The sequence below is a fragment of the Perca flavescens genome, chromosome 5, assembly GCF_004354835.1.
Source record: "Perca flavescens isolate YP-PL-M2 chromosome 5, PFLA_1.0, whole genome shotgun sequence".
Lineage (NCBI taxonomy): Eukaryota > Metazoa > Chordata > Actinopteri > Perciformes > Percidae > Perca > Perca flavescens.
The window spans coordinates 31,897,076-31,914,724 of NC_041335.1; the positions used below are offsets into that span (position 1 = coordinate 31,897,076).

Sequence of the window (17,649 nt, forward strand, 5' to 3'; positions counted from 1 at the left end):
ATCAACATTGCGTTATATTATGTAACATTAGAGAGTCTTGTCCCTGCACTGCCTCGGCAGAATGTGCAGTAGTATGTGGTAATGGGTTTGTCCGGTCGGGACTTGGTGTGTTAGTCTTTTTTTTTGTAGTTTTACATAGCATTTTACCATTTGTCAACATGGTGAATTATTGTAATTGTGCAAGCTACACCAGCCTGTCAGGAAGTGGAGTCTGAAGTTTACAGAAAAAGGTGAAATTACTTCACTGCTGCATCTGTAACGAAAAACATGGCTCATTTTGAACAGGAGGATTATGTTCTTAGCCATATGAGCCACACCTGCGTATCCCAGCATACTTTTCGGTTAAATATTTTATAAATCATGAGACCTTGCAAGAAGCCTACAGGGCAAAACTTCAGGGGGTATGTAGCTGTTTTCACAGACAGAGTTGCTGCTTGTGACAAGTAGCCTAAGTTAGTAATAATGCTACTATTTATTATTAATTTTTGTTTTGTTTTTGAATAATGCAGTGTGCTTGTGAAGCACTTTACCACAAAGGTTACAGCAAGTTAGGAACATGACATCAAGCATTAGTGGACAAAAAAGTAAATTGAAATAATAAAACAGCCAGATAGGCTACACTTGGAGGGCTTCTTATGTCCTGATATGTAGGCTAAATGATAATAAATTATTATTAACTGGCTATCAGGGTACAACATTAGCAACATCCACCAGCCAAATGCTGGTAAAATATGCAAGTGGCTGGTAGATTTGGTTCACCAGCCAGAACAAACAAACAATGGCTGCTGGTAAACATTCAACATTTAACTGGTGGAAAAAAAGTTAAAAAAAGTAGGCTACATTTTGCACCCTGCTGGCTATTAGAGACCACCAACCACTGTAGGGAACTGTTTTGTTTAATTACGTTTACATTGCTGCACTCACTATAATGATATGCTTTGGAAATTTCCTTGGAAACTATAGTTCGATAAGAAAATATATTTACTTAGAGTCCACGCGCTTGCTTTTTCCAGGACTTTCAACAGCATCTCACGGTCTTGATCAACGGAGTTTGCTTAGTTGACATAAGTAAAAACTATAGACTGTAAAAAAGTTAAGGTAAAAACGGTGCATGCTCTAGCCAGCTCATGAGCCACCTATGTCTGGGTCTGTTCTTTTTATTCAGGCAGTCTTTTGGGACAGCGGAGGGGTCCGTTGCTGATGACGTCTCTGGTGATTTGGAAGATGTTGTAGCCGAAACTTGATACGCTGCGTTGTATATTAAATTAATGTTAATATATTTAAGCAAATGCGTAGTACGTACTATAAGCCACACAATGCAACAAATTGTACATACACAAAATTGAAAGGTGAGTTTGTTGTTAATTTCTTGGCTCTAAACAAAGCGGCATGTTAGCTAGCCATAGTAGCCTGTTCAGACAGACTCAAGCTGTAATTACCACTAGCTGCCAAACTGCTTAGAAAAGTCTTATTATTTTAAGATTGACTTGGTTAACGACAGTATTATTTACCACCAAAGGCTTAACTTAAAATGGTTTCTAGATCAGTTTTTTTGGGGGGTATAGTCGGCTTGTAATAATTTACAAAGCAGGCATGTTATATCAACCAAATCACAACTCTTATAATCAGGGATACAATGGCATCTATTCTAACGTTAATGTGTCAACTGTATTTTGGTAGGGAAAGACTGGGAATTAAATCGTTTCTAGAAATCTAAACTTAATTAAAAAGTGCTTGTTTCGGACGGTAATTGGATTAATGTTTGGAGCCTTGCGCTTAGCACGTACAACAAATGCGATGGTACTGAACGGAGTTTGGTATTAGTTGTTCTCCATTACAATCCACCTTTTAAACCAGCCAATTTGTGTTACCTAGCTAATATTACCTCATCTAGGTTCTTCATACAGATAATATGGAGAGAATCGGCTTTGCCCTGATGATAGCTTTTGCTATGTTCGCCACTTAAATATAAGTGTGTCACTTGTATTATTGCTCAACTGGACAGTAAAAACAACTCTTCCACCTGACTGGTATGTCAGGTAAACTTACAAGCAAGCCACAGCCAAACACGTAACGGCATTTAATTGACTTTTCATGTAGGATGCAGCCTCCATTGGATCTGATCTGATTTTTTGTTCTCAGTTTCAGGTCAGAGTAAAGCAGACTCCTCCAGCCCAGCCATGCCTCAGAAACCCCAAAAGAGCCCCCAGACTTCACACTACATTGAGCTGGGAGGTTATCAGTACTGGCCTGTGCTGGTGCCCCGAGGTATCAGACTGTACACCTACGAACAGATCCCAGTGTTTCTGAGGGAGAACCCCTACATCACAGATGGATACAGAGCCTACCTGCCTTCCAGATTGTGCATCAAAAGGTAAGAAGTAATGTTGCAATGCTTAATTGAGTAATCCTCAAAGGAGAAGTTGTGTTTTCTCTTGACTGCTGCTCAGGGAAGTCAAAGGGAGAGGGGAAACTTTTGTGGAAACTGGAGGAAAGGGCTGACTGACTGGAGGACTGAAGTACCTCATACAACCCCACTTTAAAAAGCCGAACTATTACTTTAAATATTGTTATTAAATAGGCAAATGGGAAACCCTATATGTATGATATATGTGGGTATCAACCTAATTTTACAAAATATGTATAAAGAAAAGCAACTAAAACAATAGAGGAACCCACCAGCCACAGTGGCCATGGAGAAAAAAAATACTTTGTTTTCTTGCAGTTGTAAAGAAATCATCCACCTCCTCTGTTGTTAAAATGTATGATTATATAAACACTGTTTTGCCTGCCTAAAATTCAGATTTAACTAAAAAAATGCAATGAAGCACTTCTAAAAGATCCCTGAGCCAACATCTAGAGTTAACTCTGCACTATAGATAGATAGATAGATAGATAGATAGATAGATAGATAGATAGATAGATAGATAGATAGATAGATATTAGAGATTGGCATGGTTTTATTTCAGTTAGTCTAATAGCTGGTTTGATTTGCATTGAAAGATGATTTTATGGAAAGTACCCCATACCAGTCTCTAGGTATGGTGAAGGGCATGTGATAATGGGGGGCTATTTTAATTCCAAAGGCCAAGGGAACTTTATCAGGATGCATAGTATCCTGGATCCATGAAATAACTGGCCTTTAAAAATAAAAATCTGCCTGCCTCTATGGGAATTTAACATAGGGGGGTGTATACGTATGCCCCCTGTATTGTAAGGATGAACATTTATTTATTTACGATACATTATTCATTCACAAAGAAAATTGGTGTCCTTTTTTAAAGGTTGAATTTTTTCCTAATTCTTTTCTAATTTAAGATTAATTTATTCCTCTTTTTAGTCAACTTTAGCATGGGTTCATAAACTTATGAGCACCACTGTATGCTGAATTTAAATACTGTGAGCTGTACAGTTGAGATGACTGATCTCAGTCTGTAGTAAAAGATGATTTTGTGAGGAGAATAACAATTTTTTTTATCTGAATGACTCTATCCTCTGTGCAGCCTCTTCATTCTGTCCAATGAGACGGTAAATATCTGGAGCCATCTGTTGGGCTTCCTGCTCTTCTTCTTTGTCGGGGTTTACAACATGGTCTCAGTGCTGCCGGCCATCGGCGCCTCTAAAGAGGACTACGTCATCTACTGCATCGGACTCTTCTGCTTTCAGGTACAGGACTATATTTTCCAGTTCACTTTAGAAATGACAGTTGGTAGAACACAACTGTCATCTTTGTTGCCATTAAAACACCATATTAAAGACCTCACCCACAACCGATTTACGATTTTTAATCGATTAAAGAAAAAAAGAAAACTTTCATTGCTTTTTACCATTAACACTTGTAATGATAAAGGCAGAGATTTCATGTGAGTTTCTGTAATTTTTACATTCAGCCAAGTTGACCTAGGCTGGGCTTGTTATGTTACAACCAGGTTTCTCCTTATGTTGAGCAGTGTGGTGATTTCCAATTCCAAATATCCTGGAAACTGAATATGTGACAATTGCATGGTGTTACCTTAATCTCAATGGTTATAGAAATACATCAGAGCTTATCCAAAATATTAGCAGTTCTTCTCATCAAATGAAAAATAATCAGTCCAGCACTTGGCTTGAACAGGCTTCACAACCAGAGTTTTCAAGTCCAATTTAAAAAAAAAAATAAAAAATACTATATATGTCAGTATTGCAAAATGGCACAATTTTGAGATGAAATAATTAGGACTTGTCTTGTTAAATCATAATATTTTCCTATTTGTTATCTCACATGCATGTCACATCCTTTGCTGCAGTAATGCCTGACTCTCCCCTTGTTGTCTCACCATCGTCAGCTGTGTATGCTGTGTTCGGTGGGTTATCACCTTTTCTGTTGCCACCGCTCAGAGAAGACCAGCCGCCGCTGGATGGCGCTGGACTACGCGGGGGTTTCCATTGGCATTCTGGGCTGCTATGTCCCTGGAGTCTTTTACACCTTCTACTGCAATAATGTAAGTTCACCTGCAGCCTGCAAGTCACTTCTCTGGTTTATCTTGATTTGTTCTCTCTGATTTGTCTCTGTCCCACTTTCTCCCTCTGGAGCTGCGTCCAGAGCTTCATTTTAAAATCCTTTAAGGAAACAAGAAGCTAAATGTTAAAGCTGCTCTCCAATCCTCTGTGACTCAATGACGCTCCGGCTCAGTTTAATTGTAAATGGCTTATTCTCCTTGTGGAGTCTAGATCATGCAGCAGATGACAGGCAGAGCAGACAAACTGCTCTACTGTTTTCATATCTTGTTTCCATATATTTACCCTGTACTGGCTACTCTTGGTAGTGGTCGGGGTCGAGTCATCTGTCCTGCCGGAAGCTGTGGTAGCTGTTGTTGAAGCAGTTCAGTCAACGTTTTTCAGGGCAATCGAAATCTTCACAGAGAGTTTTTTTTATTTCATAAATTGACTTGCAACAACCTGTACTGCTGCATCCGTATCATCCATGCTTGTTTTTCTGTTGCTATTTTACACGGATGTAGTTAAGTAGCTAGCAAGCAATGCAGGAAGATGGCATTGACGTTCTTGATCCCTCATCCGAAACTAAATCGGAGATGTGGGCGTTGATTCTGGAGACCAAACTGACACTTTTAGTCTTATTTCCTGAGTCAAGAATAAACTTTTAACGACAAATTTATGTTTTAGATTAGGGACTATCTGATTAGAGAACTGGTAAACAAGATTATGGGTCTGACCAGATTTTTGATACTTGATCCTGCAGTACAGACACATTTTGACTATTGAGATTTGAGAAGAATTGAGGCTTATTTACTCTTGCACTCATTGCAGCTTCATGCACATCATAGATGATGTAAATATGTTTATGTGTGAGCGTCCTTGCACGGATCATCACTAAAACGTCTAACCACCGTCCTCCCTGGACATTTTTAGCTCAACGTCCTCGGCCTGAGATGGCGTAATTGAATAAAGCTGAAGTGAAGCCCACAGTCTGGCTTTGCCGATTGACTCATTGTTCTTGGTGAATAAGCAACACGACACCTCTGCTGCGCTCGTCGTTTGGAAAACAGCCTCTGATGACAGCCGCCCACAACCATGCTATTATTTTTATTTATTTTTTTATTTTTTTTTTACTCCTGAAGTATTTGGCGGTGCTCTTTACTGTTCGCTTTCCCCCGCATATTGGAAGCGCCGGGTTATTTTGCCCCCAGAACGCAGCTGAAATCTGCTCCAGCCCAAACCAGATGGCTGCGTTCATGAAGCGGTCCGTCACTCCTGTTCCCCACCATATGACGTTCGCAAGTCTGGGAGCTGTCTCAGCGTAGGGCCCCCCCTGTCCTTGCCAAGAATGGGGCTCTGCTTCTGGGTGGCTCCACTCCTGTGGCACGCCAAGTCCCTACAGAAAAACCTGATTTTTATATTTAGCCAGTCAAACTCTTGTCTCGTCAGAGTGGTTTAGAAATGTAGATTTGGAGAAGAGAACGTGGTGTCTGTTTAGAGAAGAGCTTAAGAAATTTGGCTGGACCCGAGATGGGCCTTGTTTCTGGTGCAAATTTATTCACTGTGAAATTCAGCAGGACTCGTCACATGAGGACGTGTGACTGGACGGAGGCCTACATCCATACAAATGGACAGAAGGGACTAAGACGAGGCTGTCCAGACTGTGCACAGTTACTTATAGAAGTTTAAGTAACAGTGAAGACTCTCTGTAGGTTTAAGTATGATTTAAAAAGAGACCTTTGTTTTAAGCACCTACGTACATTAATTTTCACTGTTTTATCGAGGAAGTTTGTTATCATATGCCTTTGCAAATAAAATAGACCAACACGTAGAGATTAGACATCTAAAGTGTTCATTTAAAAACAAAAAAGAGGGGTAATTACCAAGTGATTTGGATCACAGAAAACAGTTTATGGCATTAACAAACAATTGTTTTCATTCTTGGTCTTATTTTCAGTCAATCGATCAGAAAACAGTTCTTTGAGCACAAGGTGAATTTTTATTTTTATTTATTTTTTCTCCGACCAACAGTCACAGAATATGGCATTTTTTGCTGGATACATTTTTGCTCTGTCAAATGATTGCTTTCTGTCTCTCCTTCCACTGTCCCTAATTATAAAAAAAAAATTTGAACTCAAGATATAATGCCGAGGAAAGAAGTACAAAAAATAATCAAATGAGTACCTTGAAAAGTCAAAGATCCTCCCCGAAGCTTAAAAAAAATGTATCTTGAATACAAATCATAAAATGTATTGCAAATGTGTAAGAATGGGTTTCTATGTGCTGCATGTTCACTCACAAGTTAAAGTTACAATCTCAAAGATCTCCGTTTCGTTCTCTTTGGCGACAAACAAAATAGCAGGTGTGTTTTTGGATCTTGCTTCCCAGAGAGCCAAACAATGTGGCCACCCAGTACTGCAAATACAAGGGCTTTCAACAGTGGGCTCAATCACCATTGTGTTACCTCGTTCATTGATGGTGACTTAACTGACATTTATTCAAATGAAAATCATCAAGATTATTACTTAAATGCAGAACAGCAGAACGCAGTCCAGTGTGCAAAACATCTATTACAGCATGTTGTACTCAACACAGATACACATTTTCATTTGACTTACATTCTGCTTTACTATCTTTTTTTCTTTTCTTTTTGAAAGCTCTTACTTTCCTTTTCTTGTATGTCTAAAAGGTTTTATTTTGACACAATGTAACACATGTAAATGAAATGGAAAAGCCTTAAAATGTACTCTCTTCAGGGGAAATGTGAGAATGTCCTAGTGAGAAGCATCCATGTGTGTACTGTGACCTGGAAGGGAGTGTGCGTCGCCGTGTACGTGGTGTGATTTGACCTTCGACCTTCCTGTCCCTTCCCTTAGTACTGGCGGCAGGTGTACCTGGTGACGGTCCTGGCCATGATCCTGGCGGCCTTCTTCGCTCAGATCCACCCTCAGTACCTCAGCAAGCAGTGGAAGCAGCTGCGCTCGCTCATCTTCTGCGTGGTGGCCGGATACGGCCTCATCCCCACCGTCCACTGGGTCTGCATCACTGGCGGCTTCTCTTCAGAGCTCGTCCAGGTGAGCGCGCGCTCAGTCTTGTCACCGTAACCATAGTCCGTTTATTTTGAGAGGTGAAATTTGATGTTGAGTTGAGTGAACAACATATTTTCGAGCTGAAATCATTTGTTATAAAGAAATATGAAGGACTAGTTTCGGTTAGAGCTGGGCAATATATCGATACTTAGATTTTGGATATCGTAATATGGCATAACTGTTGTCTTTTCCTGGTTTTAAAGGCTGCATTACAGTAAAGTGATGTCATTTTCTGAACTTACCAGACTGTTAATGTAACTGTTCTATTATTTGCCTTTACCCACTTACTCATTATATCCCCATTACTGATGATTATTTATCACAAATCTCATTGTGTAAATATTTTGGGACAGCACCAATAGTCAACACTACAATATTGTTGCGGTATCTATATCGAGGTATTTGGTCAAAAATATCGTGATATTTGATTTTCTCCATATCCTAACATGACACTGTCATGAACGTGTCATAAACATTATAAACAAGTCATAAACGATGACAAGTCATTTATGATGTTTTGTAACGCTTCTTTTGGTAAGTGTCATTCGGTTTTTTTTGTCATGACAAGTAAGAGTTAGGGTTCATGTGTCATGACTGTGTCATGACAGTGTCATGTCAGTGTCATGTCACTCTTATGTAGATACCTTCAAGTAATTAAAGTGTTACCCTAGTTTCTTTGTGGAGGTTGAAGATTCTGGAGATGCATTGATGTATGCTGAACTTTCTTTATTGACAGCTGTGAAAAGTAATAACACCCTTAAAATTCTTTGACTATAATAATTATGCAATTGTGGAATTTTATGGAGTTATTCTTGTCAAGTTTTCTTCCCAATTTCATTAGCACTCGCACTTGAAAAGACAGCTCTTGCTAATATTTTGACTCTGACAGCAGGGTGCTGAACCATGCTTCTCTAATGGATCTTGTAGCTGTTGGTCCACCCATAGCTTATATAAACATTTCTTCCTTTCAGGCTTTTGTTCCTCGAGTCCTGGGGATGTATTTCATCGCTGCATTAGCTCTCATTTTCTACGTTTCAAAAGTTCCTGAACGCTACTTCCCGGGTGAGACTACTTTTTGATTTTTTCTGTCACTTTGTTCTTCACCTCACAAATTGTAATAATAAATGATTTAAAAGCATAAATGACAAATTGTAACTGTCTGGAACAATGTCGAGCTCCATAGATGATCAGGAATGATCAATATTAACTTCTAACAAGTGAAATGTTAATAAAAAAAAAAAAAAAAAGCTGCAAGGTGTAGACCGCGTGTCAAACTCAAGGCCCGCGGACCAAATCTGGCCCCTCGCAGATTATGATCCAGCCCGCATATCTATTTAGGTTCACAATACATATTGGCCCACATAGTTTTTGCCACTTTTTCTGACGTTTTTGCCACTTTTTCTGACGTTTTTGGGCGCTTTTTTTCTATGATGGCTGAGGAACTTTTTCCTGACTTCTTTAGGACTTTATGTCTGTAAGTCACTGTCACTGTAAGTGAGAAGACTATATGACACATGCAGTCATACAGTCAAAGATATTTGACTTTTTTCAATTAAATAAAAGCACATCAATAAACTAAACATGTCTGGCCCTTGATGGGATTCTTATTTTCCAGCGTGGCCCTTAGTGATGTAGACTGACGATCAAATCCTACTTAAGCTCAAGTCTTTAACTCGTTATTAGATTTAAGTCTGTAAAAGTAACCCTTTTTATAAAAGACAAATGTTTAAAAATCTTTACATTCAGTATAGACCGTACTCCGTGTCGGCAATATGTAGCCAGAGTCAAATTGTCAGGACACTGGTTTTATTTCCTGCTCTTTTCCACCTGTGTGATGCTGCTGCAGGTCAGCTGAACTACCTGGGCTCCAGTCACCAGGTTTGGCACCTGCTGCTGGTGCTGATGTTTTACTGGTGGCACCAGTCGGCGTGCTTCATCATGTCGTACAGACACAGCCAGCCGTGCCTCGACGCATCCCACCACGCCTAGGACGCTGCTCTCAACGCTGGGATCCCTGACTCTGTCAAACTGTAAGCAGCACTATTACTTTATAGCTATAAAAAGATATTTTTTATATATATATGTTCATGTGGTCTTAAAAAGTATTAAAAGATGATAAATCCATTTAGCAACAAATATAGCCTCTACTTGAGGTATTCAATTTTGTCACTTGTTTTTAATACATAGCTTTTTCCAAAGATGTATGTCAAAGTTTGCTGTATAATACTTTTTATGACTTTACTGTACTGACATACTATATTATGACTTTTAATGACATGCTATACTATGACTTTTTATAAATTGTTGACATACTATACCATGACTTTTTATGACATGCTATGACTTTTTATACATTTTTATGACCTACTATACTATGACTTTTTGAATTTATTTTGAAATATTATTTACTTATTATGATTTCATCCTTTTAATTCCTTCATTGTTTTCACTCTTTAGGGTGGTGAGTGGCTGCACTGTATTCCAGCATGCGCAGGTACAAGGCGAGGAGACACCATGGACAAGCCTTCAGTCCATCTCGGTGTCCCCACAGATGGACACATCGGCACTTGTCTTCAGTCCACCTGACCTGTGGAGGAAACCAGTAGAGGGGCTGCAAACGGGAATCAGGCCTGTGACCCCCGGGATGAGAGGTGACGCATGTTGAGTTTGTTTTTAAGCTAAAATGGGACCTCTGGTTGAAACGATCCCATTCTTTACCATCTTCTCACCAGAAACTCAACTCAAACTATAAAATCTCCAGAATTTTCACTGCATCCCAATTTACATACCAATAACCGATGCAGCAGCAAAAAAACAAGACTCAAATCAGTAGCATTTCGTTTTTTTATACGAGATCATGTTTTCTCTAAGTGCCTGTTAGTGAAACATCATGTAAGTCTGGTTATGTAAAGGTTTGCTCTGAAGGCCCAATATCTCAACTAATTCACTCATTTTTTTAAAGGTTTATAAACAGTGGTTCTCAATCTGAGAGGCCCCCCAAAAAAAAAAAAATCTATTTTCAATATAGTTCCACTTCATGACGATGCTTGTTCTGCCTGTAGGCTTCCTTCATTAAGTGATCAAGTAAAATGACCTTAAAAGGGAAACTTAAATGTTTTAATGTCAACCCTCTGCACAGATGTTCAAAGTACGTGTGGAAATATGTTTTTACAGTGTTAAGAGCTGTGGAGCTCGACCCAAATAATTTATAATAGATTCATTTTCTAGTTGTACAAGTTGTTTGTGGTGAAACTGTTAGGTATTTCCTAACGAGAACAAGCAAAAACTAACCAGTAATTAATTCACGTTTAGATAGGAAAACCAAAGACCGCTGTGGAGCAAAGCTCAATATGCTCATCAGTTTACATCACATTTTGATTGTTAATTTTGTCCATTAGTGTGCACAGTATTGATGTGTCTCACTGCTGAGAGACAACAGATTGTTTTAATCCCAGGGTGTCGAAATGTACTTATTCTAAATACAGATACTACACAGAATCATGAGCTGTACAAGTACCTGCTCCTCCAGAATGTAATGTTTTTCTTTTCATGTATTGGGGCTGCAACGCCTCAGTTCATCTTGGCATTTATATCACATCTGCACAGGATGTTTAGAGGGGAACAGCCTCAGTGTTCACTACTGGAATGTAGTGTTTAAATCCAGTTTATTTAAAAACTGCGCTGAATCCCCTACGATATTAAATAGTTCCTCGCTCTCATATCTTCATTTTATTATTTTACAGCACTAAACGGTGAAAGTTGAGGCTTATTAAAATGGTGAGTGGTCAGCACGGCCTCTAGGTGCTGCTAGTAAGACTTTTAGACCTTTTTTAAACTGTGTCCCAATTCTAAACTGATACTTATGACTACACATGTTGACAGTGCATTACAAACTACATTTATTTCTTGAACACTAAAAGATACTGTATCGTTTAGTCTACGTAACATACATACTGTATAGGCAACTGACAAAAAGTTTCAGCTGCCTATATGTATCAGTGGCTAAACACTGATACATATAGGCAGCTGAAACACTACACTGTGTCTCTACATGTGTATTGTGTATACTAACTGAAAATGATACAAGGCTTCGGCCAATTTCACTTTTTTTGAGCGGTCTGGAGATGTAGCACCATTCACAATTTTCTTTACAGCAGTGAGAAAATCCTTTCCATTTAAAAGTGATGTATTCTATGTATTCTGCCGTGTTATTGTAATTACTTTCAAGTAAGAATTAGTTTGAAGTTGGGACACAGTTGTTTTTAAAGATTAAAGCACTGATTTAAAATTTTTAAAATCTGTATCCACGTGCATTGTAGTTCATATTGCAATGACTACTTTTCTCCACACTGTACATTCAGATGACTTTACTTTTTCTCTCTAGTTTAGTACTGTAGTAACAACTGTTTTTTTTAACTGCTTTTTCTGCCTGAAGTGAACTGTTGTTCAGACACAGTACTCTTCCTCCAGCTCACTTAGGGTGATGTGCAATGTTAAAGGTCAACTGGTTTGTTATTGAATTGCTTCATTCCAAAATGCAACACAACCATGGTGGATAGAAGTCGAATTTCAAATGTTAGTTTTTTACTTTTGACTCTTAATGTTCATGCATTTCTGCTTGTCATTGTATAATTACAATATCCAGTTAAATGGTAGCGGTCTCATTTTGGAATGAAAGTCTTTTGTGTGTAATATTCAGTGTTTAAGTTTTAGGCTGAGACAAAATGTTGTCTAGTGTTAAGATTTCAGATTGCTTTTGTTGTTCTGTATTTGAATTATTCATTGTGAACCTGCTCTGTACTGTCTGTAAACATGTTTTCTTTGATAAGCTCTAAGAGACATCGGCTGTGTGTCTAAGACTCGTTTTGTGGCAGAGGAAATTTTGTATCTTGTCTTTTCATACCTGAGCAATCAAACTGCTGAACTTGACTCTAAATAAAATGAACCACGTACTGTTTAAAACGTGTTAGTTTTAAATTCCACTTTACATCATCCACCTCAAGCACTGAGATGACTCTTTTTTTTATTGCATCAAACAGCAGTATAGCATGATAAATACAATATCAGATTTAACCTTGTGAAGAAAAAAGTTGTATCAAACAGTTCCATTGGTGAAAACTCGGCAACCTGCAGGTTTAATTTAAACAAATGGTCGTGGAGGTAAATGCAGTGCTTAAAGCCGTCGACGTAGAGCACACAGAGAACTAGTTCATGGGAAAATTCAATGCCGAAAAAGTGCATTCATGAATACAAATGACCTGATTACACATCACAGATTTCTCAGTGGGTGTTGAATTTTGTTTCACTTTATGAATACGCCAATTCACATTCCGCGTTAAAGAATAACTGGTGATATTCTTTATCGTTGTTATTGTCAACAAATAACAGGAAAAGACCAAAAGTAGTAAACTGATCCTACTAACATCTGATATCTTATTCCCCTTTCTACTTTATTTTGACTCTGTCCCGCATACACAGTCCTGCTGCCCCAAATACTCACTAGCGCCACAAATGTGGATTAATCCGCTGCTGAAAATAGTCCCCAACCAATGCACTATTTAGTCCTGTTTGGAAAACATTTGATTAAAAACTACAGTGCCCAGCTGTTTTAGAAACGACTGATCCTTTATTTGTTAATCAAATTATATATTTGTAGCATTTTTTTTTTAAAGGAATAGATTTGACATGTTTGGGGGGGAAAAAATGTATATGCTTCCTTGTTGAGAGTTTGATGGGATGATTGATACCACTCTCACATCTGTCCCTTTCATTGTGAAGCCTGAGCCAGCAGCAGCTTAGCTTAGCATAAAGACTGGAAGCACGGGGGAAATCAGCTGGCCTGGCTCCGTCAAAGGTAACAAAATCCACCAGCACCTTTCTTGGCCGAGTCTTAACCTGACCATGAGGTTTCCAGGAAACCAGGGGGACCCGAGGAGGTTGCTACTCCAGGCCAAGAAATAGTCTCTTACATAACCCCCTGTAAAAACAACACACATTTTACACTGATTACTAAGCTTTACATGTGCTGGTGGGCAGATTTTGGTACAGTTGGATACAGCCAGACTAGCCATTTTCCCCGTTTCCAGTCTTTATGCTAAGCTAAGCTACCAGTCTCTTGACTGTAGCTTTACAGTATGATCTTCTAAACCATCACTCAGCAAGAAAGTGAATAACTATTTCACAAAACATTGAACTATTCCTTTAAAATGGGAACCAATGCGCTTGGGGCGCCACAGACAGGAAGTCAAAGTGTTAGTTTTGGTCTTTTCCTGGGATTTGTTAAGAAAAACAAAGTATATACAATAAGGCCAACCTTTTCCTTTAACTAATCGTACGATTCCCATTTATTCCTCAGCATAAATTATTCTGAAAATGTTAGGAGCGCTTGAGCCGTGTTTCCATCAAACACTTTCGGTATATTTAAACTCGTACGGACATGTACCTAACAATTAGATCTGTTTTGCATTTCCACCGCAGACGGTACTCTTATATGTAGGCACTGTTGTTACCAGATGGTTACAGACGCATCAACCGTGGATGTAGTGTGTTGTTTATAGTTTTTACATTTCCTCACTGCTCCATGGCTGTATTCCCTCTTTACCCATGATACACCAATCAGTGGACTGCAGTTTTACTAGCTTCACCTTTTAGTATGGGATCATTGTGCTTGATTTCTTCGACAAAGGGGCAACAATAAAAATGGGGCAGTATGGAGCAATTCTATTGGTACCATCCCCAACATTTGATAATGGAAACGCAAAAATAACCGTTGTAATGTGTAACGAACTGAACCGGACTGCTTGGTGGAAACACGGCTTTACGTTGCTGAGAAAATGGCAGTACAGCTCGTGAGTTTTTGATGTGGTCAAAATCTGGTGATCCAATTTGGCTATGTGTTTATTTTCTTATTTCTAAAACAGAATGTGTTGAGTTAAAAAAAACTTAATAAAATAGAAAATTAATATTACTTACCTAGACGTTTACGGTTAGGAAAAAAAAGATAACAGTTCGGAGCCTAAAATTAAACCATACCCAATTAACAACTTTTAAAGGAAGTACAATAAATTCGATCCCTTCTAGTATTCAAAGTGTAATGCAACACATATGACCGCCACATTTGGTTGCGTAAAGACTACTGTGAACTGATGTATAGAGAAAGAAGTAGAGAAAGATCTAATAAGGATAAAACAAAGTGGTTAAGGTCAACTCCCGAACGATTCCACAGACACGCAAGGCCAACTGGGCCGACTGCGTCGTGGTTTCCGAGGTACTGTGCAGCAAGGCAGAGCCCAGCTCAGGTAAGGCTTTGTGGTGCTAAAAAACATATTGGTAGATCAGAAGGCAAGCCATAAAGAGCTTTTTGCAGCGAGTCAAGCGGTCAAACGTTAAGCTTATAATCACAGTACGATCTGAGTGAGTTTTCCGTTCCGGTTCAAATGTCTTTACAAGCGTTAAGATGCAGCATAAAAGGCTTCTCAGCAAACGGGTACAGCTAAAAGATATGTGGAAACATCACTCACACTCCACAGGATTTAGGTTTTAGGTATTCAAACAGAGAGATGTATTAAAATCTTCTAAAAAAAAAAAAAAAAAAAAAGAAATAAAAAGAAGTGTTAGCACATTGTTAGCTCATTGATTGGTTGAAGATGAAAAAAAGCTCAGGGGTTATTAATCAGCAACTGGCAGAGTGGGAAGACACAAGAAAAAGAAGTCACTGCTTTGTGGGAAAAGGTGCAGCTCCAAACGGGTCGAGGTCCACCGGCTGTGATGGCGTTGGCGGCTGTTGCTGCTGAGGTCCCCTGTGGCTGACCGTTTCTGTGAAGGGCACCGCCCCAAAATCATCCATGCTGCTGGTTCCTAGAGCGCCGTGAAGGGGGCCGGTCCAGGACTTGCCATTGGCTGTGCCCAGCTCGCTCTTGCCGTCGGCGAGTCCTTGATACTGGCCGTGCCGGCTGCCATCGAGAGGATGGAAAGGTTTGGCTCCAAACGGGTCTAAAAGGGCCTCGTCTACCGGCAGAGAGGCGCCTTTGTCTTTCCCTTCGGCCATGGTTATATCAACGCTGATGTTCTCTTTTGAGTCAGAGGTGCTAAGGAACTCGTTGCTGCTCTGCGAGTCTCTCCGGCCAACCTTCTTGTGTCTGCGGACTCGCTCAGGCGTGCGGTAAGTTGGCTTGTTGGTCTTGCGGCCTCCAGTCGGCGTACTGTGGTGGCGTTTGCCATTGCTGCCGCCTGCTGTGGCCTCCTGCTTGGTTTTTCTCTGGCGTGACGACAGCTTCTGGAGGCTGCGCTGTTTCAGCCTCTGCTGCTGAGGGCTGGCCGACTCCTCAACAAACGGCTGGAAGATGTCCTCTGCACTTCTAGAAGTGGTGGGAGGCGGCGCGGTGGGGCCCGGCTGAAAGGGAGAGAAGCCAAAAATGTCAATGCCGTCAGGGGAAATGGGCGGCGTTTGGCCCATGGGAACGTCACTGCCACTCTTGCCCGACTTGGAGAGGTTCCGGTTGAATGGCGCTTTGGTAAAAACATCAAACTCGCCCGTAGCGTGCTGCTCATGGCTGACTTGCCTGAAAGGCGCTTTGGCAAAGATGTCCGAGCTTTCTGAAGGCCCGACGGGCGAGGTTCCTCCGAGGAAGGGAACAGCACCAAAAACATCGACCGATCCCACAGCCGGAGCAGCTCTCGCTCCGCTGGGAGACTCGGGAGGGGTGATCAGAGTCTCGGCCGAATCCTTCGGAGGGCTCCTCCTGGTGGCGGCCGGAGCTGCTTTCGTGGCCAGAGCTTTCTTTGAGCGGTTCTTGACCCTGCTGGGGTCGTAGTCCGAGTCAGAGCTGTGCTTGTCTTCATCCTCCTCTCCCTCTTCGTCAGAGTCCATCAGCAGAGGCCTCTGTCCTAAATTCTCTGGCTCCGTGTCTTCACTGTGCTCGCTGTTCAGGCCTTCTTCTTCCTCCGGCTCTTCGTCCTCGCTGCTTTTTGGCGAAGGTGGGTCAGACTCGAAGTCGCTGTCAGAATCTTCACCTGGTCTGCAGTTGCTCTTTTTGCCCAATTTGTGCTCCTTGGCCACCGCCGGCTGCAGATCCTCTGCAGTGGCTGGGACGAGGGCAGCAACGCTGACTTCCTCATTGGTCGGCTCAGCCTTCATCTCATTGGGGCCTGCAGAAGCAAGACCCAAATGCAAGAGTTAAACCGGGCTTTCTGTATTTTTAATATTCTATGTGCATTTCAAGTTTTAACCTCATAAATTGACAAAATGACTGACAGAAGGAGAATCTTGGTGCCAGAAGTACAAGTTTTCATTTCCTATGTATGCAATATGTGGCATTACTGAAACAAGAATTGGTTTAGGTTTGGAAGTCCACAAATACAAATTCCAACAGTTTGTCCAATATTGAAGCAGAAGGAGCAGCGGAGGAGAAATCCTAAAACTCAATATGGTCTAAAAGCTGCTCTGACTTCTCTACTCTGATCCTGCAATAAGAAGAGCTTAGAGGCAGAAGAAATGAGACGCCCAAGATTCACAGTTGCTTTCAAATTTAAATCTCTTTGTGAAAAGATTCAAGCTGTCAGTCACTTCCTTCAGAGATAAAAAAATAAATAAATATAAATCTTTGTTTTGCAATTACTACTCCTTACTTCTGCATTTCTATAAATCTGTACGCATATTTGGCATTTGCTGGAAAAACTTGTGCCTTGTGTATAATTATTTCCAAGGAGATTTCATAATGATAATTTAGAAATTAGCCTAATTAGCGAGTGGATAGTCTCCAATTATATTGAAAATAAATTGTGCCATACACAAAGAGCCAATTTATTGTTCCCCATTAGTGGAAGCTCTATATTAGAAAGCAGAGAAAGGACCCCCTGCTGTGAACACGAGAATGGAAACCTCTTCACGTCTTCAACCGTCCAAACTGGCAGGACGTGAGGACAGATTAGCCAAAAACTGTGTTGTTGATAAATGAAACAAGGCAGCGATAAAAGTTAAAAGTAATAAAACATTAACGCAGGAAGCAGGAGGTGCTCTGCATCGGTCCGCTCCACCCGACTGCTCCCAGATTATAGCCTGTAATCACCTCTCGGAGTGAGACAA

At 40.3% G+C, this 17,649-nt stretch overlaps 2 protein-coding genes across 4 annotated transcripts in view; one reads left to right on the forward strand and one right to left on the reverse strand.

The window, feature by feature from the left end:
• Positions 1-1,109: 1,109 nt before the first annotated feature.
• Positions 1,110-12,527, forward strand: paqr3a (progestin and adipoQ receptor family member IIIa). The gene is made up of 8 exons (XM_028578648.1): positions 1,110-1,349; positions 2,143-2,374; positions 3,504-3,666; positions 4,326-4,481; positions 7,353-7,550; positions 8,537-8,627; positions 9,412-9,595; positions 10,023-12,527. The coding sequence occupies exons 1-7, from the start codon at positions 1,289-1,291 to the stop codon at positions 9,552-9,554; spliced, it is 1,044 nt and encodes a 347-aa protein (XP_028434449.1). The 5' UTR covers positions 1,110-1,288; the 3' UTR covers positions 9,555-9,595; positions 10,023-12,527.
• Positions 12,528-12,570: 43 nt separating this feature from the next.
• Positions 12,571-17,649, reverse strand: part of bmp2k (BMP2 inducible kinase) — a 63,150-nt gene continuing 58,071 nt past the window's right edge. For all 3 annotated transcript variants that reach the window (XM_028578645.1, XM_028578644.1, XM_028578646.1), the window contains exon 16: positions 12,571-16,712. In XM_028578645.1, the coding sequence (XP_028434446.1) occupies positions 15,277-16,712 (1,436 nt within the window). In that variant the 3' untranslated portion in view covers positions 12,571-15,276. The remainder of the gene's footprint in view (positions 16,713-17,649) is intronic.

Bases quoted from the DNA above. Each gene is read 5' to 3' on its own strand.
- paqr3a (XM_028578648.1), top strand. From the start codon at position 1,289: ATGCGTAGTACGTACTATAAGCCACACAATGCAACAAATTGTACATAC. The intron at 1,350-2,142 runs GTGAGTTTGTTG...TTTTGTTCTCAG, and splicing joins TACATACACAAAATTGAAAG to TTTCAGGTCAGAGTAAAGCA. The intron at 7,551-8,536 runs GTGAGCGCGCGC...TCTTCCTTTCAG, and splicing joins TCTCTTCAGAGCTCGTCCAG to GCTTTTGTTCCTCGAGTCCT.